We start from the raw sequence: 22,286 nt of genomic DNA, 5'->3' as shown, positions 1-22,286 counted from the left end.
CTGTAATAAACATGACATAACACCTGTTATGAACATGAAGGAGTCTTTATGAATGTTTATGACTGTTCTCATGAAGTGTCATTCAGTAAATAATGACATCTTTAGTGCAAAGTTGACACTTTTAATGGAAGTTTTAGTACAACTTTGCATTTAATGTGATTCAGGGTCAACCTTAAACCTGAATGTTTAAGGTCGTCCTAGTGGAGAGTCAAACTTTCCCCATTTTCAAGCCTCCGATGGACTTATTTTAGGATTACCTTGTACTTCGCTCCATCCAGATGAAAATAAGCATCTCCACTGCATAATGCAGCCACCGTCATGTTTCACAGTGGGTATAATGTCTGATTAAGGTGAAATGCATTTAATTTGATGTTTTTTGAACAAGCTAAAAAGTTTAATTCTGGTTTTATCTGAGCACCTTCATTTGCTTGGATTGTGGATATCCGAGGGTTTTCTTTCAGCTATAGCTTTTTTCTATAATGATCCGAGTTTAAGCGTGAACAAACGGATAATTTCACTATCAGCAGACTTCAGAGGTACCACAGGTTTGCTGGTTGTTTCGCAGGTTAACGCTCTCCTTGCTCAGCCCGTCAGGTTAAGTGAACGGCCGTGCAGGTTTCCAGTGGTGCCACACTCTTTCCATTTCTAAACTATCAGTTAAATAAAACCCCAAGACGAGCTCAGATGATGTTTCGTAACTAAACGCTGCTCAACCTTTTCGTCGTGATGCTGTTTGTTCTCCAGTAAATCTCCAGTAAAGATGCTCAAGTGTACGCATAAAATTTCAATGAAATACACTGAAATTTGTGGTTGCAACGTAGAAATATGTTTACATGGCCTTCTATTCGACATCCGCCCACCAAAGCACAAACTGTTTTACACTCATTATGTGCAAAGATGAAGAAAATGACCTCACCGAGTGGCTCTGAAGCATGTCTTGTTTAACGAGGCTAAACGAATCAAAAGTTGAGCTGACACAAATAAAACTGCACATGATGCGCTCTCCGTTCTGTTTCATCTCTGGTGGTTGGAGGTGTTTACCCGCCACTCGCCCTTTGTTCAGAGTTTGTTACAGCTGTGAAGAAAAGATTTTTTCCCTAAAGCGTCAAAGTGAAAAGTTCTGCTTCATTTAGACACAAACTAAGTGAAAGCAAGAACCGTTCAAGTAAAATGGATTACACAGAATTTAATGGGATGGGTGGAGAAAAGAAAAAAAAAACATTACACCGTGTGATTCCTGCCTAATGCATAAGAAGCAAGAAATAGTAGCGGCCGTGTCACAACAGCTCCCAGGTGTTTGACCCTCATTTGTCATCATTACGTGGGGTGAATGACCCACACCGGCCACTGCAGGAGGCATGAACTACTGCTGAACAAAACCCTGGTTTTTACTCACACTGGCAACATCACATCCAGGTGTTGCACCTTTGAAGGAATAACATCACCAAGAAATGCTTAGCATGGAGATGTTTTAAATGCAGCTCATGGAGCTTTATTCACTATAGTCCACTTAAAACTTCCTACATGATGCGAAGGCAACTGCAGTTTGCTGTTGTCACCGATAACCATGACTTTCTAATTGATATGTTGCAACGCTGCAGCATCGACTGGATTAGAAACTATTTCTTTAGAAGACAGGAGTATTTAAATGATCAAAATTAATCTTGTAAATTCATTAAACATGGAGGTTCAGTAACCTCTACTTTAGGACACTTCTACTGAGATTGTATGTAAATAACTTTGCTAATTCCTCATCTGCAAATAATTACAAAAAGATGACAAAAAACAATTGCCTAAAATATGACAAATTAACTTGAATAATTAAATAAAATGCTGATTAAAATGGAATATAACTTTTGAAAGGGGAAGGTTGATTTAAATACATATCTTAGTGTAATGACAAAAGCAAAAAGTATATACAGAAAAAATCTTACAGCTTCATATCTGAAGAAAATTGAATGAGAAACTAGCATCAGCTAAAGTAAGCTAAGCTAACAGAAAGTCAACATTAAAAATCAGTATTTTCAAGTAACTATGTTACCTTTAGTTGTGATAAAAATGTTATATATGTCAAAAACAACGTAAAAGAAGTTTGACTTTTCATCACACCGTATGAAGGCGTCTGCAAATGGCTGCTACAGAAAACTGAAGGACTTTTCAAACACGCATGAATGAGTCAAAGCAAATCTCCAGGTATGTTTTTGATGAAGGAGTGACATTATTACATGATATAAAGCTCAAAAAAGTCGATTTTATAAAATACCTCCCACCCACTTTAAGCTATAGCAGAACAAATCAGAGAATTATGATGTTGAACTTGACATTTGTATGATCTGTGGCAGCAATATGGGTTTTCTGTGAGACAGACAAATCTGTGCATTGTGGAAAAATGAATTTCACCAAGAACGGTTAAAGGTGGAAATCTCTGCCAAGTGTCTTGTACAAGATCAGAGAAAAACAAACAAACTGTAAGACAGTCATTCACATTAAAGTAAAAGCTTTGACAGACACAGTGAACACGAGTTCTATACTCCAAAGGCAAAAGAAATGCAAAAATATTTCCAAGACAAACTCTGAGAACTTGACTTCTGCTTATTTGTCTTGCAGTAAGAAATCTCTGGAAAGTGACCTTCAGAAAAGCATCTCAATCAAGCCTCTTCCACACAAAGTCCACAAGCATGATGGGAAATAAAGACATGACCGTAAGCTCAACACAGTCATACCGACTTTTTCGTCACATCCTGCATGAAAAACCTCAGATTTACTGAAATCGATAGAGCAAAAAGTCTATTTGTCCGATTTATTCAAGCATGCAAACAAGTCTCCTTCAATCAGGCAGTCATTTTAAATGCAAGACAGCATCAGCCAAAAAAATATTTGCAGTAGATAGGTACATAGTGTGGCTAAAAAGTACAGGAAATGAGGGGAATTTGCTCACACGGCAGGAAATTACAAGAAATCACAATCTAAAATGTCGTTTGCTTGTGTCGAGCAGAAAAATGTAAATGTCGCACACCTGACTGACATGTGGCATCCTGACCTATTTAATTCACTACATGAAGAAATTACATTTGTTTTATTCGATTGTAATCTGGCTGTGTGTTGATGAGTTTTTATATTATCGCGTCTTTTTGCATCAAAGTTTTCCACAGAGCCTTATTTATTTTACTAGTTAGAAATTACCCTTAAAATCTGAATGTAGAAATTTTTGGAGGCGACAGAAACTGAGAAACACTCTTTGCTCTCTTTTCCATACCCGCAAGACTGAACCGGACTTGAAACAGACAGAACTGCTTGAGTCAAAACACGTCTCAATCAATAGCGGCTTATCTTGCCATCTCAGAGCATTTAGTAGGCACAAGGCCAAACCAGAAAGAGAGGATGTGTGTTTTCTGTGAAGTCATATCCACACGCCAAGAGAGAAAGAAAGAAAATAAAAAGAAATCATCATCCGCTTTCAGTTGTGGCACCAGATATCTGATGAACTCTGTTACTTAATTCTAACTTGTATCTCTTGTCCTTTTATTTACTTAAAGTCTCCGTTTTCTGTAGTGTTGCACATATTTTAAAAGTTTCTCAGGTAGTGGAAAACAAGATTATAATTCATCTACCGAAATAGAAAAGTTGTAAATATCAAATGTCTGGGGATGCAAGGACTTTTTCAGCAGAGTTTACTGGGCTGTTATATTGGTTACAATAATATGATTGAAATAAAATAAACTCATTGCTCAGTTAATTCATTCATTCTGTTTTATTTACTCCCAAACCAGTTTTGTCCTGCTGGATCACACATTTTTATCCAAATGTTAACAGCCTATCAGTCGTTATTTCACTTATTCATCGCACTAGAAACGCTTCCAGTGAGCAGCCCCTCAGCATGATGCTGCCTCCTCTTGATAGTCTCTGGATTTGGTTTTGATTTTGTGCCTCCATCGAGCTCAGCTTCAGCACAGAGTCGGTGCAGCAACCATCTCCAACTTCACCTCAAATACAGCCCAAAGGTCCTAAATGCAGATCCAAGAAACGATAAAGCAGCTAACGTCAACCTCCGAACACGAAGCAATAAAAAACAACAAAACAATCAGGAAGCATTTCATGCCAGAAGCTTGTTGATGGGAAATACTGAGATTTCTCTACAACTTAAGGCACATTTAACCAAATATTACAAAATATTAGAAATGAATGAATAAAGACGTAAAATAAATTCAAATGTTTGCACGCGGTTCTTGCTTCAAATGTTTGTTGTATGATTTCTTTTCTATCTCTCTTGTATTTGAAATTTAACCTTTGTATCATGTTTTTTTTGTTTGTTTGTTTTGTGGATGCTGAGGATGGTCATAAAATGTCTTTGTTCCTGTTAGATCTGTCACAAACAAACAAAACACAGGTTTTGAAATATGACCAAAGTGCTGCCACTTTCTGGTTGCAGCAACTCGTCACAGACACATGTGGCGTAAGAAAACGAAAAATGCTATTTGGAAAAACTGCAAGAGTTTCTAACATCCTCCAGAGTTTTTTTTTTTTTTTTTTTTTTTTTTTCCCTAAAAATTTTGCCATTTATGCCAGTAAATTCAGACACAAATGTGAGCTATAATATTCTCCGTGTAGGTTGTTGCAGCTGGTTACTATTACTTTACATAAACACCAGTTCATGATGTGAACATTTTATTCCCCGTAGTTAAAGCTACCATTTGTTTCAGCCTTTGCTGCAGTTGCTGTATGTAAAGATTTCTGAATTGGCGTCATGAAGAAATTATAAATCAAAGGTCTGCTTGGAGATAGTTGATGTTTTCACTAATAGATAGTGGCAGCTTCTCATTCTCGTTCTGAAAGATAATGATGTGGAGATTATGGACATTTGTAGCAGCTCACGAAGGCACCAGTTGGTTGACAGATACACTTGTCTTACTGCAGCGACTGCATCACCCAGGGGAAAGGCTTTGCTAGCAGATGGTTGCCTCAGCGGGCCAAGTTGAATGTCATTTAACAGTAAATGATCTTCTCAGTATGGGGCCAAAACACCCTAGCTGTTGTTGTAAAGACACACTCACGCACACACACGCACGCACACACGCACACGCACGCACACACACACACACACACACACACACACACACACAAAACCAAAAAACAGAAGAAAGGCTGAGTTGTAACTAACTGTAAAGAAAGGAGATCTCATCGATCTTTAGCTCCAAAGTTGCAGGAGAGCATCTGCTGCCCAGCAGATTAGGAGGAAGGTGATCCGTTCCCCGGGTGACTCCAGCCAGAGGACAGTCTCAGCTGTGTCCACAAAATGGAGGACAGGATCTCCTGGGAAAGAAGAGATATGGCCTGGCTCCTTCTCAGGTCAGTTAATGTGCTTTTTTTTTTTTTTTTCCTTTTTCACAAGTTAGAGTTGTGATCGTGATAAACTAGCTTCACTTCCTTCCTTAAACGCAAGGATAATGACGGTGCATGAGGCCCTCAGAGACATGTCCTTCAGATTTGGATCTGGTTTTTCATTATCGTGCGTGAGAACCTGTTTGCGGTGTTTTGTGACACGGGGCTCGCCACACGGCTCAGCCGCTCACAGAGCAGAAGGCCGGACCCTCACCCTCAGCAACGGGAGGCAATCAGTGGGAACATGCATTTGCATGCGAGCTGACCATGAAAACATGCGCTTCTACATGGGCAGAGGGCAGGCGCATGTCCAGCATGTTGATTTTGGAGAATTGTTTTTTGAGAAGAAGAAGAAGAAGAAGAAGAAGAAAAGGGCGGATTCAGAGGTGGAGTTGATGAATGTGTTGATGGTGGCATTTTGATAGGGGTAATTTTGTCCTGACAGGGCCCAGGCTCTCTCATGAATCAAAATGTGTCAGGCAGGCGCTGGAGATGGAGGGCCGCTCATTGTGGCTCTGACACCCGTGTGAGGGGCCGAGGCTGCTGGGGGTCAAGTGTGACACCTCATTTGGACGATGTTGATTTAGTGTGGCCGTGGCGCAACAGACCTCCTCCCCTGGGGTACGGAAAGGCTTTCTTAGCTAAGGGGGGTGGGTAGCCCCCAGCGCCGGGTGCAGAGCAAGGGGGATACTGCTCTTCATCTGCACGGCGGTCATGTGACAGCCTGCAAATCATGCGCCTACGATCCGAACACGGCGCCGCCCCGTCAGAACCCCGCTTGACGTTTTTCTCCTCACGTTTTTTTTTTTTAAACCGCTAAGGAGCCATGAGTAACTCTTTGAGAAATATCTGTAAAGGACTTGTGTTTTCGTTAAAGGCGCTCCGATTGGGTCAGTCCTCCCCCTCGATGACCTCTCTGCCCCTGACAGAATAATTCTGACCTTTCACCTTTGATCTTTCAATTTAAAATTGTTTTCCATAATGTCAAGATTGCTTCTGACAAGCTGCAATTGGACTCAAAGCCTGAAAGCAAAGTGCTACTTAAAGAACAAAGATTTTTGTGGTTTAAAGGCATAGAGTTGTTTTGTTTCCTCCATTCCATGCATGGTTTCAGATTATTTGCATCTCTCGTGTGGTTAGGGTGTTCAGACATGGTTTTCTTACCTAAACTTAATATTTTATATATTACTTTTCCAACTTGCTCTTTCTCTGTTTGAGGATGCTATAGTGATAAATGCTGAGCTTAACACTACAAACTACTTCAGGCCTTGATTTAGGTTAAAAAGATGTTTTCTGAGAGTAAAAATACCCACCAGGTTCTGTTTCCTTTATGCAAACTTAAACAATCTGCAATCAAAACCATATAAGGGCTGATTTCTAAACTGGAAAAGTGGGTGGGATTGTCTGGTAGTGTGCAAGATTGGGAGGGTCAACTTTGTCTCATACTTTGTCTCATCAGACCAAAAAAAGAAATCATCTGAGAGGTTCCTCAAGGCTGCATTCTTAGTTCTCTTTTATTTGCTCACTCTTGCTTGGGTCATGGAGCCACGTGGAGAATCTTTGATAATCAAATCACTTTCCCAATAACGTGTAATTATTTCCGTGTCACTACATGACATGCCATTTTCTGTCCAAAAACGCAAGTTCACACACTCAGACCTAAATCCAGTATCTACACAAAGTTTACTACTATTTTACTGAAGTAAATATTTAAAACATTATCAGAATAAAGGATTTTCTGTCAAAACAAGACTTAGAAGAAACAGATTTTTTACTAAAGTGAAATTACCGTAATGTAATCAGTCGGCTAAAGCTGTTCCCAGAGTCCTGATAAATGAAACCCATCATATCACACCTGTCTTTAAATTCCTATATTAGCTTGTTATTTGTAAGAAAAATAGATTTAAAACCGTTTTACAAGGAGGCAGGATTTAGTCCTCTGGATTAAAGTTATGCTCAGTTCGCTCCTTTAAATTAGGATTGAAAATATTGTTTGATGCAGCATAGAACAATTAATTGATTTTTATGTTTTTCTTATTTGTTTTAAATGTGCATTTTAACATTACTATATATATATATATATATATATATATATATATATATATATTTTTTTTTTTTTTTTTTTTTTTTTTTTTTTTTTTTTTTTTTTTTCTTTTTTTTTTTTCTTTACCTCAGTTCCTATATTTTCCTGCAATGCACGTGTTGATGCAGCTACACAAATAAATGAGTTTGGCCAGTTTTTAAACCCTCAGTTTATAAATAGGTCCTAATTAATTAGAATTGAATGTATTTGATATAATGAGAAAAGGAAACATTTTAAATTGACATCGGTTGGTAGCGTGAAGAGGTAAGACTGACCAAACACGGAAAGCTGAGGAGAAATCTTACCTCGGTCCTGTAGCTGCACTGCCCCCGCCTGGCCATGTCGTGAAACTGCAGTTGAACCCAAGTTTGCCTTTTACATTTGCATCTGAAAAGGTCTCTTCCTGCTACTGTATGCAACATATTTTAAACACACTAAAAAATGCATGTGGAGAACAAGACATACATGATTCAAAATGCTTAACTGGAGCTGCATGATGTGCAAATCAGTCAAAAACATCCAGGCAGATCAGCGGGTTTCGCTCATGCAGTCCTCTCTCTGGATTTCCATCAGTTTTAATTACACCATACAGCCAAGCAGAGCTGCATCTCAATGGGAGAGAGTGCATTGAGAAAATGAACATCTGTCTCCAAATGCTTGGATGTGATTACACACGGCTCAGAGGCGTCAACCAAATGTCGTAGCTTGTCACTACGCAGTTTTCCCACAGAAAAGACATTAAGGGAACCTCTTTTCACGCACAGCTAAATTTAAAACAATGGCACACAATGGACAAAATTAGAATATCACTGAATGCATGAATAATGACTTAGCCTTCAATTACTGCTTGTGTATTTACTATTTAGAAAGCAAAAAAGAAATATTTTAGGGTATTTATGCAAGGAATCTTGTGGAAAACATTGAAATTTAAAACAGAATTGAAAATGAACATGACCTTTTCTTTTTTTTATTGTTTACACACACACACCCACACACACACGCGCACACCAATGTGTAGAGGACCATCTGTCTTCTCCGATGATGCAGATCTGTGAATACAATAAGGGTTTAGTGATGTTTCATAGGTTTTCTACTGAGGGTTTCACACAAAAAAATGTAGATTTATGCATCTCATTTCGACTCTGTTGTGTAAAAAACAAAAAAAAACAAAAAAAAAACATTTCATAAGTTGCAGAAAATTATATTTGTCACCCATTTGCTGATGCATCCCTTTTTTTTTGCAGAGAATGAATGATTTATGAATGCTAGCATAGCTGATGTCACAGTCCACTTTTGTTGCCTTTTGAGATTTTACTCATTAGTCTGAATAATAACTGTCACTAATTCAAGCTGTTCTCAAATGGCTTTTTGAATAGAAAGAGAGGGAGAGAGCGCGAGCGAGAGAGAGGCAGCAATAGAGAAGAAGAAGAGAGGCCTGAGAGATTAACTCCAGTGAGCTCACTCTGAGAGGCCCAGGAACGGCTGAATATTGTTCTAGTGGTGGGGAGCTGGGGCTGTGGGGAGCTTGGTGGTGGTCGTGGTGGTGGTGGTGATGGTGGTGTGGAAGAAAAAAAAAAAAATCCCTATGCAACCAGAGAAATGAACTTGATGCTCTCAAGGGAGGAGGAGTGGGGGGCGGGGGGACGATCGCAATTCCTTGCTCCTGACAATCAAAATTAGACTGGCCAGCACTGTGTCAACACTCGCCTCAGTTAAGGCATGACAGGAGAGGGAGGGAGGACGCCCTCCGTGGGTGTTTGAGAGTTTGCCATGTGAACTATGGAGACCCCACAGAGCCTTTCACTGACTGCTCAAGTCGCTCAAAGAAACGCACAAGCGCTTCTCATTGGCTGGCGCTGCAGCCGATGGCATCTCCTTCCTGAGATACGTGTCGGCTGCATCATTTAAGATCATTACTGTTTCTACAATGTACTCGTGACATTCAGTAAAAATATCCTCACCAGAGGTCATAAAGGAGGAAAGAAAATATGTTTTTTTTAGTACATTCAAGTGTTCTGAATACATAAAAATACACAGAATAAAAAAAGAGATTATGTTTAAGTGCAAGACTGAAAGAAGCCCCTCATTTCCCAGTTTGAAACAAAGAGCCTCCATCTGTTGTCATTTTCCTGCACATCAAGGCGAAGGGAAGTGAAGACTGAGCTGATCCAAGGTTGTGTTTTTTGGATGTTTGATCAGTGACCTGGATTATTTTGGTGTATCCAGCGTTACCACATTAGAGACAGAGAGCGTGCAGCTGTGTCCTCGTATGACCTTCCTGTTTTTTTTCACCAACCCCCCCCCTCCCAAAAAAATAAAAAGACATCTCAAGAGAGCAGCCGACAACTCTGTCAGCGTTTCTCATCACAGAAGCAGAGCGCTCTCATGTTATTTACGTTTTGTTTTTATTTTTAATAGTTTATGTTGTGTTATTTCTTTTACCATCAGAGTTGATTGACAAAGGTAATAATAATAATAATAATAATAATAATAATAATAATAATAATAATAATAATAATAATATGTATATTTCTTTATTTAGGAATTAAGGCTGTGAGAAAAGCTGACAACTTTTTCCAGCAGTGAGGGAGATTTAGGATTATTACCAGAAACAGTGTGGGACAAAAGCTTTTGTCTCTCTCTCCTCCTTATAATTCCTGTCGTTACTAAAAGAGAGACATTCGACTGACTTTCAAGTAATAGCACACTGCTGTGAGGAGCATTGGAAATAAGTGGACATAATGTGCAAATTGCTGTGCATTGGTTAAGGAGGGGATCGTCTCTTGAAAAGATTTGTCAGCTCACAAACTTTATTCTTTCTGTTTTTTAAAAGTGGACGTTTATGCATGTTGTTGCTTTTCAGATTTTTCATTTTGTACTTTGAAACCATTTTATAGGGAGGCAGGGTTTAGTCCTTATGTTCCTTAGCTCTGGATTAAAGTTACAGATTAGCATTAATCAGTAAAGAATGATTTAAAACAAGAGCCGACCAAAGGAACATTGAAATATACAAGATAGAGTCACTTGGCTTTTTATTATGGACTGAATTCAATTCGTTGCTAGCAAGTTGGACAATCACATGGCAGTAAATCAATGCATTTAGGCTTCCAGATAAAAATTACTTGGCAAAGTTCAAACTAAGCATAAAAGTAGGTAAAAAAGAGGATTTAAGTGACTTTGAAAATATGACCTGACAGGCTGGTCATTGTGAGTTTATCATTAAAAATACTTTAACACAAAGATATCAAGGAACTGATTTAAAAACTGCAGTTTATACAAACATGAAGAGTTTTGTCTTTTTTTTAAGATGTCAGTGCATCTGCTGTGATGTGAACAACTCTGACTTAATTAATACATGTCAAAATTGATATAAATGTTAAATTATGAAACACAGCAAACTAAAGAACTACTTTACAAGTCTAAACCCAGAAGTGGAGTAAAATATTTATCTTTCCTTTTACCATAAACAGAAGTCCATCAAGATAGCAATGCTTAATTTTTCCCTTGGGCTGATAAAAAAGTTCATTCCAACAATTTAATTCTTGAATTTGTTCGCTCAAAAAATCTGCGACCATTGAAAGTTGTTGAGACTCAGAATAAGGGAGAGAGGTCGTTGGATATAAAAGCCCAACACCAACCCACATGTGATACCAAAACAAAGTAACCAGATCACAAGCAGCTAAAATAAAGTGATGGATGGATGGAATGGCATTTCCAGGAAATCTTATTTCACCGTGATGCAGCTGACAGACAGACTGAAGCAGGCGGTGAGGTGAATCTGTTTGAATGACCTTCAGTTCAGCCTTTGGGAATGTCGGTACCATACAACTTGAATGGACCGTGTTCAGGATGTTGGTACCATGCAATGTGAATGGACCGTGTTCAGGATGTTGGTACCATGCAACGTGAATGGACCGTGTTCAGGATGTTGCTACCATGCAACGTGAATGGACTCTGTTCAGGATGTCGGTACCATGCAACGTGAATGGACCGTGTTCAGGATGTTGGTACCATGCAACGTGAATGGACCGTGTTCAGGATGTTGGTACCATGCAACGTGAATGGACCGTGTTCAGGACCTCCACTGGGGATGTGGTTGTCATGGTTGACACACCTCTTCAATGTCCGGTGAAACACAGTTGTGGGAGACTTTGGTGTTGATCCCAAATCAAAGAGAATCTGATTATCGAGGGATCACATCCTCAGCCTCACTGAAATATCTTGCAGTGCGTCTGCGGCCATCAGGTATTTTGTGGAATATGGAGTGTCTGGGTGACTTTAAATGCCTGTCCAATCCGGGTGCGTGTGTTTTTGAGGCTGCTTCAAGTTCGCGTTGCCCATTGTCACCAATCCTGTTTGTGGTGTTCATGGATTTTAATGCTTCATCATGGATGAATGGTGTCTGGTTTAACATCCTTAGGATTGCATCTTTACTTTTTACGGATGATGTGATCTTGTTCTTGATCTGGTTCACGAGTGATGACAGATAGACTTATTGGGGATTCATCTGCAGTAATGCTGGTGCTGGTCCAGTCTGTTGTGGTAAAGAAAGAGCTGAACCATAAAGCAAAGCAAAGATTTACCACACAGTCTACGCGCCAACTTTCTCCTATGACCAACAGGATCCCGGATACAAGTGGCCGAAATGAGTCTTTGAGATGGGTGCCTCACCTTGGAGGTTTTGTGGGGAAGACCCAGAACTCGTTAGAGGGACGATACGTCCCATCTGGCCTGAGAACGGGCCCCCAGGCCCAGCTTTGGGGACAGAAATGTCTGGGGTTTGCTCCTGCACCTGTTGCCCTGTGACCCGATCTTGGAAAAGCAGAACACAAAATATGGTTAGATTTTTGTTTCAAAGAATTTAAGCTGTCATGAAAGCTAAAAACATACAGTCGTGTTCATGATTCCACATTCTCTACTTCATCTGACATGAATGTGCTTCTTTTAAGTCCTTAAATGGCTGCAATTTTTTAATTTCATAAAGTAAAGCAAATGAATGAACATGTTTTAAAATGTTCTATTTTTACCAACATGTTATGTCCTTCAAGTTGGATTATAGTAATCTAAATTATTCTTCTCCAAGGATTTATAAACACACCACACAGTTTGACACTCAATCTACTTCACCCATCTGTCTTGCTAATAATCAGCCTTGACTATAATTTAGACCTGTTCCTAGTTTTGCCGGATGGTGGGAAAGGAAATCCCTGAGGGTATGGGTGGTCATCTTATTAGCGGGTATGCTTGCAGGGTCTGCCGGATGATGCAGAAACATGCCCCGGCATGGCTGCAGCTCGCACCATCTGTGGCAGAGCCAGCAATTGTCAGCTCCAGAAGCAGATGGTGTGCTGGGAGCACAAAAGAGTGACAGCTGTCATTCACGGAAGCTGCAACTGAACTTCAGAGGAGAACTGTGTGCTTCGGTCAATGCAGGTTTGCACAAAAAAAAAAAAAAAATGCATAAAGAGGCCACTGTTGCAGTATGAAACCATCTGTAGCAGCAGTACTTGAAAAGCACCAAGCTTGCTTCAAAATATGAGGATGGAAATCAAAAGTAAAGTCAGATTTTAGTTTTGTTTAATGAACAATAGAAAATATCAGTTGCACTGATGATCTACTTGTGTCTCTTGTCTCCGTTTACTTTAATGTTTTCAGCATCATTAGCTGATTTGATCTTCCTTGCACATTTAGCCACTCTCAGCAGTAACTGAGCCGGACAAAAGGTGTTGCTGATGACTGCTGTGTCCAGCAGCGTTTCCAGCAACACTGGGCATTTTATTTTATTGAACTCTGAATAAAGTTCAGAGTTCAAAGTCTCTCTGAACTTTATGGCTATATTTCTCCTAAAACTCGGCTCCCAGCGGCCTTTCATGACCTGCTTTGTAACATATTCAATATTCCTATTGTACTGTACCTCTTTTCCCTCAACAAGCATCTAAATGCAATGAAGCCAGGTCAGAGTTCATCATGTTAGCAGTGAGGAGGCTCGGGGCGATGCATTCAACCGCTAACACTTCATGTTCAACTTGTACAACCGCTCCTTATGTGCCAAAACAATAAAAGCAGCCATCAATGCCCTCCCTTGTCTATATAGGGCGAGTATGACTGATGACGTGTACGGCACATTGATGCACTTAAGGGGCAGGAGGCTGTGTGAATGTTTGTTTATGTCGAGTGAGAATTTGTCAAAAGGTTTATGTCATTGCTGGCATCAGGCTCCTCGAGCTTGTACTGGGTGGTCTTTGTTTGCATGCGTAAAGAGCTTCGCTCTCACTCTCATTTGTCCCTTATTGATTCTCTAAATTAGGTTGATGAGAGGCCCTCCTATCAGGTGGCATATTAATTGGGTCAGACTGGATCTTATATGAAATCCAAATAATGGCAAGCAGAAACTCCAACACTAAACCTTTGTCCTCTGAGCGCTCTCTTACACCAATTAGCCTCGCACTGGTTTTGCTTCCTGCCACTTCCTCCCACTGCCTGTTACTGTTGTCCAATAATAACGATGCGACTGGTGGTTTAAAGTAGTGTGCGTGCTTTTGAGTCTCTCAGCTTTGCAGAAATATGAACTTTATATTTAAAGTATGAAATGTTAATTAATTACGCTGCTTCTGGAACAAGAAGAATAAGAAGAAGAAATGTTCAACGTGTAAGGATCCACAGGACATTCAGATCTGTTAATATCAACCTTTAGTTTTCTTTTTTTTAATTAGTGAAGTGATTGAGACTCAGCCTGACTCTGGACATTGTTGGACATTGTTTTTCTTGACACTCATTTTCACTGTTGCATTGGGGATTAGGACATCACCTGTGGGGTGGCAGATCAGTGTTGATTCCCAAACTTCAAGAACTGGGACTCGCCAACTTGATACATTGATCCAAAGTACTCCAGGAAGTTCACCTCTGAATGATTTACAAACCAACAAAAAAATCAAAATGAAGGATTTGTTTTGGTCCTGCTAAAGTTAAGATTTCACTCCAATTGAGAAGTTGTGGTATGACCTCAAACAGACCCAGTACAGAGCAAAATAAAAATTTTTGAGCTTTGCATCATGTTATAATGTTATTCCCTCATCAAAAACCTACCTGGACTGTTGCTTTTATTCTTTCATGCATGTTTGAGAAATCCTTGAATCTCCGCTGGCAGCCATTTGGGGGCGTCCACACTCAGCTCCTATAGACTAGCAGCAGCAATTAGCAAACGCCTTTGTGTGTCTTCTGAGCTCATCATACAAACTACAGCTGTGATGGCGTGCTGAAGCTGGAGTGTCAGAAAGAGAAGAAGCTTCTTAAAGAGACAGAGTCCCAATTCAAGACATCAGATACGGATATGATCCAAAGTCAAATTATTTTTGATGCAGAATTTCCATAATGACTAAATATAAAAAGCCACTTGACTGTGCTACAAAATGTCACAATGTACCTGGAAAATACCCACTTTAAATAATTGATGTCTTACTTTTAGTCTAGTTTAGTTTAGTGACTATTGAATTATTTTACATCCTAATTTTACATCCTAATCAACAGGCGCAGACAGATGACAAATAAGTAGTAAAAACTGTAGTAAACAACATATTTTCATATCTGGTAAACTTTATTCTTTTGCACAATCAGCAGCTGCGTTTCCTTCGATGGTTCGGCTGCTGACTTTACGAGAGTCATCTCTCCGTATGTGGCAGTTTGTTTTCTAAAAGTCCAACTTTAATCTCTGTTACTGTGTCAGAAAGGTGTTTTAAAACTGATTACTTTCTTATAGAAACACCAGAATTTGATTCCTTATAAGAATATCAATATTTGTGTGTCTTCTGACATCAAAACATTAATAAAAAATTAACTACTTCCTCGCATTCAATTACAAAGTTGTTTTAGTTTCAACTGTTGGCTTGAGTTAAAAAAAAGAAGGAAGTCGCAAAACCACCACTTATCTGACTGTATATGTAAATATTTATATATTTCCCAAAATTACTCTACGGTTTTGTTTAACACAACAGAGTTGCTTATTACACGTGGAGTAAAGTGAATTTATCTTCTCTTTGTTTTTATTCCTACTAAAGTAAAATCTTTGCCAAATAAGCACACGATACTGAGAAGAAAAACACAACGTAATGCAACCCACTTAAGCTAAATAAATGATTTATTGTACAAAAGAAAATGACAGTAAATAAACAACAAAAGGCAAAAATAATAATACAGTTATTCATACGCACATCCATTAAACTACAGAGATGGGGTGATTTCCTTTCTTTTTCACTACACAAAGAACAGGTATGAAGGGGGAAAGAGAGAGACACAGTTAGAAGCGGCGAACCTGTCCAAAACATGATAAAAGTTAACATTTCGGTCGTATTTACATAGATATTTGTTACTCTCATATATTTATATGAAAACAAAACCAAAACTCTCAGACATACAAGTTTAAAAACACTAAAACAAAACTCTCAACAGCTTTGAACATAGTCAAACCCCAGAGGTGGGCACAGCTATTATTATTATTATTATTTTTTTTTTTCCTTTGACCATGCATGACCGTCAGTCACTCTGTTAGCAACTTAGCCTGAACCTGAGAGCAAGGGGACCCTGTGCTTTACGTTGAAATTTTTGGAGGGGATGTGGCTCTTATGCGTTTTATGTTGACTCTGATTTTTGTGGAAGAAAAAAAAAAATACTTGAAGACTAAAGTGAGGTAGACAGACTTGGAAATGCATTGTAAGTAATAAATAACCGATCAGTTGATGTTTTATTTATTTATTTTTTAACCACAGCCCCTAAACCAGCCTTTTCCTCCCTTTGAAGTGTTCTAGCATATTCCTGCAATCACAAAGGTTACGGCACATAACTTGTCGTCCTCTACTTTGGCTAACGATCCCTGGATACTCCCATTTTTGTTTTTTGTTTTTTTGTTTTTTTATTTGAATGGCTGCTCTCACTTACAATACACAAAAAAGCAAAAAAATAAAAAATAAAAATACAAGACAGATGACACGTTAAGTTAACAGTTTTCAATCTTTCTAACACAATAACAAATTAAGGTTGATGGGTGGGCCATTTCCAGTTAAAGCATTTCCATAGATCCAGACATATATTACACACATGACGAATGGGAACGGAGGCCTTTAAGGCTGCCGTTACAGTACATCCAGGTTCCAGATCGAATCGAAGTGTGTGGGTGTATGGACAGGCCCCCGCTTCAGACAAAGTCAGGAAAGTCAGTGATGGTATCAAAAAGAAGTGAAAACTTCTCTACTTTATGGTTTATCACCAGAAGCATGAATATTTATTTTATTTTATTTTTTTTTTATCCTATACTGTACAAGCTCTCTTGTGCTTGGTAAAACGCAAACAACACTTCAGCTCCTTACGCCATGAACGTCCCATAGTGCAAAATTTATTGTTGGTAAGGTAGAGTGCCCCCCAAAAGGGTTTTTGTAACTCCCTTTTTTCTTTTTTTTTTTTTAATATATACATATATCATTTATATATAATGTCAGAAGGCTCTCACTTTATCCAACAGCATAGTGCTTTCGTTTTTTTTTTATAACAAAAGGATATCTTTGCTTCGACATCCAGGAGACAAAGACAAGCTTCGAGCATACTAATCTACTCTCTTTAAGCACTAACATTATTTTCTCCATTGTGATGATGATGATGATGATGATGATGAGGATGATGAGGATGAGATGGATCGGGGCATTTCAAAATGCAATCCAATATGTTCTCTAAACAAAAGCTGGTTGTAAAGCCAGTATCTTGATCTTGATTTTTTTTTTTAATGTTGCAGACCAGGTGTGTGTGTTTTTTTTTTTTTTTTTTTTTTTGTTTAGTTATGGCAGTAATAACAGTTATAATAATTTTTTTATAACAGCAGTACTGCTCACTCTAGCATTGAAGAAAAAATGCTAACAACTCCGGGGTAAAGTAGCTAAAGCTCTTCTGTCATTTAAGTGTTTTTTTTTGTTACATAGATGCAAACATGTAGAAATAGGTTAACATCTAGAAATAATAATATGTTTCTCAGCTGTTTCACAGGGGGGTTTTTTTCATGAACACCGTGGGCGTGAATGTCACATTGATTTTCACGAATCGTTTTCACTTTGCAAGGTGAATCAATTATATAAAAGACAAGTTTAAAAACAAGAATTGGGTGCACAAGTTTACATTTATTGTGAATTTTCTCAGAATTTACTGGCCCTGATATATCCCTACATTAATATTTGATTAAATCTCACTCAGAAACTGTAGAGAAACTACATTGCTTCCTCTCGCCATAGAGCTTCTGGTAAATATCGGACCCCTCTTCTAAGCAGAATTGGCGTCGCTCATTTAAATTGGTTGTTTTAACCCAGAGTTTAAGCATAATTCATATATTTTCAATCAAACTGGGGTAGGTACCATTCCAGAAGCCCAATGTAAACCTTCTTTGTCTACTGCAGAACCAGATTTTATGCGTGTTTTGGATCTTTGTTCTGTTGCAACACTCATTTTCTCCATGTCTCAGCTCTTTGACCCAGTCTGCCTCTGTCAGAGGGAGGAACACAAGTCAGAAAATATATCAGCACCACCCAGGAAAGACGCAAGCTAATTTTAAATGGGAGGATGCAGGAGGAGCAGCGCCGCCTTGCACAGTGTTTAACATCAACACAGTCTGAAAGGATGCTGACCGAGAAAGAAGCTCCAGATTTCTCACCTTGAAGCTGAATTTGCTGTCGCCCACATCTTATTTTTGTGAAAGATGAGAAAGTGACTCCAATGACAACATTTGGAGGGGTAAAGGTGATCCTTTCAAAAGTTGAGGAAACTGTACCGCCTGTAAAGCACGGTGGTGGCAGCATAATGCTGTGGAGTTGTTTCTGGTTCTGGGATAGAGCAGGCTAACTTTAGGTTTTTCAAATGGCTCGAACCGCAATACTGGATTGTAATAAAAATAAAATGAAAATAAATCACAGCTCCACTGATTGTGGTGAGAAGAGTGGTCCAATATTCTGACAAGCTTGGTGTGGTTTTCTGCATCTCGATAAGGGATATTCAGCTAAACATTAGTGTGTAAGTACACATTTCACCTATTCATGTATAGAAAATACATGGACAGGTAAAACAAATTAAGACTTTGGCACTTATTTGTGTGTTAATGATCGAAATAACGAACTCCCACGTTTTTACAAGCTCCAAATTAACACGACATCCACACTCATGGTGAGTTTCTCACTGTAAGCAGAACTGTGTAATCGTGTTAATTTCACTGTATGACTAAATATCTATCTTTAACCATCTCTACATAAGGAAACAGGGCTTTTATTACACGTCTCGGTTTAAAAAAATACAGCAGTTGAGTGTGATATTCTACTTTAATGCTGAAAAATCATGATCTTCCAAATCTACACCTAAGTTTGCATCTACATGATGTTTTCTTTTTAGACTTCAATGAGTTCAAATATTATCTACTTTTATTGAGACTTTATTTACTTTGGGGGACAGAATTTAACCAGTTTAACCTTTTAGCTTTTATTTATTTCAAGATTACGTTTCAAAGCTATTTGTAGAAATCTTACTCTGGGGTTTTACACAATTATTAGCAATTAATAATCATTGGTTTGGCTTTGGGTCTCGACAACTTTTCAGATCTCTAAACATCTGTAAACACATTTTGGATTTGTCCAAATTATTATTATTATTATTATTATTATTATTGTTATTATTAGATTTAATGCGGCTACTGAGTTGTAAAAATTGATGAATTGCAAAATGATTATGATCCTGCCCCCTTTTCTCTGCAAACACTTAAATGGATAAAAATATTTTCTGAATGTAAATGTGGAGCTGAAAATTAAATATATTGGAACGGCCCCTAAAAGCGGGTGCTGCTTAATGAAATATACTCATGTCACCTGTCAACACATTCCACTAACCTGGACACTTCACAAAGATGCCATTAAAAAAAAATCTCAAAACTAACATGTACTCTATAACATAATTTTGCCTCACCGTCCTCTGAGGCTGCTCCACAAGCAGACCCAAATCATTCATAATATACTGTATTTCCATCTTCAGTTCTTTTTTTTTTTGTTTGATTCTTGTTTTCATTTATAACTTTTTTTTATACAGTTAGAATCAAATTAATTACTGGAAAAAAATGGAAACCCAGCAGGTTGTTTCTGTGGCAGAGCAAAAGTGAAATCTGGTGCCGAGGGGAGAGCTCCGTAGGGGTTTTGGGTGATTTAATGAGGGCTGAACGTAAGTGTGTGTGTATCTCCTTCTGCAGCCTAAGAGCACCCACATCGATCCACCACCATCCCTGGGATCTTGCCGTGAATGATCTGCTGCTTGTCGTTGAAGTAAAGCATGTTAATCGGGGACATCTTGGTCGGGGTGCAGCAGGGCCCTGCGGAGCCGCGCGGGTTGGCGTGCTGCACCAGGTGGGTGTGCGGATACTTCTGCATGAACATGTACTCACACTGGCCGGAGCAGTAGTTGGCTTTGTAGCGCTTGGGGGCAATGATCCAATCCCAGCCGAACGCCTCGAAGTCCACGGTCAGCGGGTAGCGGCAGCAGCGGGACTCGGTGGAGTGCTCGTCGCAGTCCAACCCGAGGTTCCTCCGAGAGCGCTTGGTGGTCTCAAGGACCTTCACCTCCAGGAACGGCTGCTGGAATCAGGGGGAGGGAGGCAGGGAGGGCATGACAGACAGAATAATGGTTATAAGAGAACAACTGCAAGGTAACATACTAAAGAATGTGACTAACTGTTGATATTTCTACTTTTATATAGTCTGTGATGGTCGTCCACTTTAGGGCTGGAGGATACGGCTGAGACATGGATCATGTGAAACACTTCATATTCATAATTATTGGTTAGCTTCTTGCGATAAAACCACCTGACTAAACGTCCTAGAGCTTAGCTTGGGTTGCTAGGTGACGGGCTGAGCTTAGCTGGGGTTGCTAGGCAACAGCCTGGGCTTCACTGGAGGTTGCTAGGTGAGGGCCAGAGCCTTCTGATTTGTTTTATTTTATTTTATTTTAAAACACTAAACAAAAAAACAAACAGTTGTAGCTCTGTGGCTAGATTTTGTAAAAGCAACTCAAACATTTAATCATGGTTACAACAGTAGCCTGTTATAAACACAGCTAATGCTCAGTTGCAAAAACCCAAATAACTTAAAATGTGACAGACATTTTCGAAACCAGTCATTTTCCAGACACCAACACATATGAACTTATTGCCAAAAAAAGGCTGAGTGTTTTTTTTTGTTTTGTTTTGTTTTAAGCGCTCAGCCTTTTTTTTTTTTTTTAGAAGCAGTAGAAACCCAAATGAAAGAACAGAAGCATAAAAACTGTGAATTTTGCATAATAGGTGTAAAATACTGCCAAACTGGGGTTGTGACCTTTCCTGTTTTATCCACAGTACTCCTTTGAAATCATCAACATTTATCGGTTTGTAAAGGGTTTCAAATTCATTTTTAAGGCTTCAAAATTCCAGCAAACCAAAGTGAGAGTCATTATCCACAAAGAAGCAAAACATGGAGGCGTGGTAAACGTCCCCTGAAGTGCTGCTCAACCAAAATAACTCCAGAAGAACATCAACAGATCATACAGGATCTCACAAAAGACAGAACAACATCTTTCAGACTTTCCTCTGTTAAGGTCAGTACACATGATTCGATAATAAGAAAGAGACGGGGCATAAATGGCCAAATCATTCATAATATACTGTATTTTCCAGTGCAAAACTATTGATTCTAATCCGAACACAAGGTTCATCTCACATTTACCAATAATTCCAGCTCTGAAAAGCAGAAAAAAAAGAAAAATATGTATCAGATTGGCTTAGTCAAAGTCCAGACTTAAATCTGATTGAGAAGCTGCGGCATGCTGGAAACAAAACAAAAGAAGAGAGAGAGTCAAAACCCGTTCAAAGTCACGTTAATTTCCAAACATTTGATATCAGTTGATGCTGCCAAGGAGGGAAAGACAGACATGTTTACTTTCCTATTGTGCCTGAGGAAACTGATCCCAAAAAAGATTTATCACTCAGAAACTACAAGAGCAAAAAAACAGCACCAAACTCCAGGTGTGAAATCATTCACATGTCTGTTTGGAACAGCCAATAATGAAAACAAGCACAGTGCAACCCATTATTGGACCTGGCAGTGAAACTTCACACCCATAAGTGGCAAAAGCTTCAGTAGCAGTAAAGTTCAGTCACAGGTCAACGCTGAATCACAAAAACTGGTCCAATTCCACCGTCCTCATCAACATGAACTGCAGAAAAACTCCCACCAATAGAAAACAATGGGATTATCCATCTAACAACAGCAGATTTACTTTTATACATGGGGATTTCTTCCCATTAAACCTTAAAAAAAGACATTAATTTAAAGATGGTGATAACAAAACTGAAAAACGTGTAATTTTTTATAGATAAAATCTCTGAAAAGTGATTCTGATTATCTTAATGGGCTTGTGTGTGGAGTATTTTTGCATTATAATCCAATGTAATGTTATTTTAAGGTTAGTATAATAAGTGATGAGTCCAACATTTAGATTGATGGTTTCATTTTGCTTCTCATTCCCTTGCTTTCATTTGTTTTTTTAAAAAAACAACTTAAAATATATTTCCCATTCATTGGCAAAATTGACAAAATGTATAATTTAATCAATTCGTGATTTTTTGGAATAATCTGCTTTAGGACTGATAGAATAGAATATACTTTATTGATCCCCCAAGGGAAAATTGCTTATTTGTTGAAAGCTACTCCATCTTAGGTGATAAATACAAAGTTTGTAAAAAAAAAAAAAAAAAAAAAATAATTTATATATATATATATATATATAT

The 22,286-nt window shown here is 38.6% G+C and overlaps 1 protein-coding gene across 2 annotated transcripts in view; it reads right to left on the bottom strand.

Annotated features, from left to right (window-relative positions):
* Positions 1–15,578: 15,578 nt before the first annotated feature.
* The window catches only part of gdf11 (growth differentiation factor 11), a 45,702-nt gene continuing 38,994 nt past the window's right edge, over positions 15,579–22,286 (bottom strand). The window contains exon 3 of one of the 2 annotated variants that reach the window (XM_015044408.1): positions 15,579–20,100. In XM_015044408.1, the coding sequence (XP_014899894.1) occupies positions 19,720–20,100 (381 nt within the window). In that variant the 3' untranslated portion in view covers positions 15,579–19,719. The remainder of the gene's footprint in view (positions 20,101–22,286) is intronic. The other variant, XM_015044409.1, reaches the window with a different exon arrangement.

This window comes from Poecilia latipinna, unplaced genomic scaffold (genome assembly GCF_001443285.1).
Source record: "Poecilia latipinna isolate Pla-1442-1.1 unplaced genomic scaffold, P_latipinna-1.0 Scaffold674, whole genome shotgun sequence".
NCBI classification, from domain to species: domain Eukaryota; kingdom Metazoa; phylum Chordata; class Actinopteri; order Cyprinodontiformes; family Poeciliidae; genus Poecilia; species Poecilia latipinna.
Note: the sequence above shows the minus strand (reverse complement) of the source record. Positions and strands in the feature narration are given on the sequence as shown.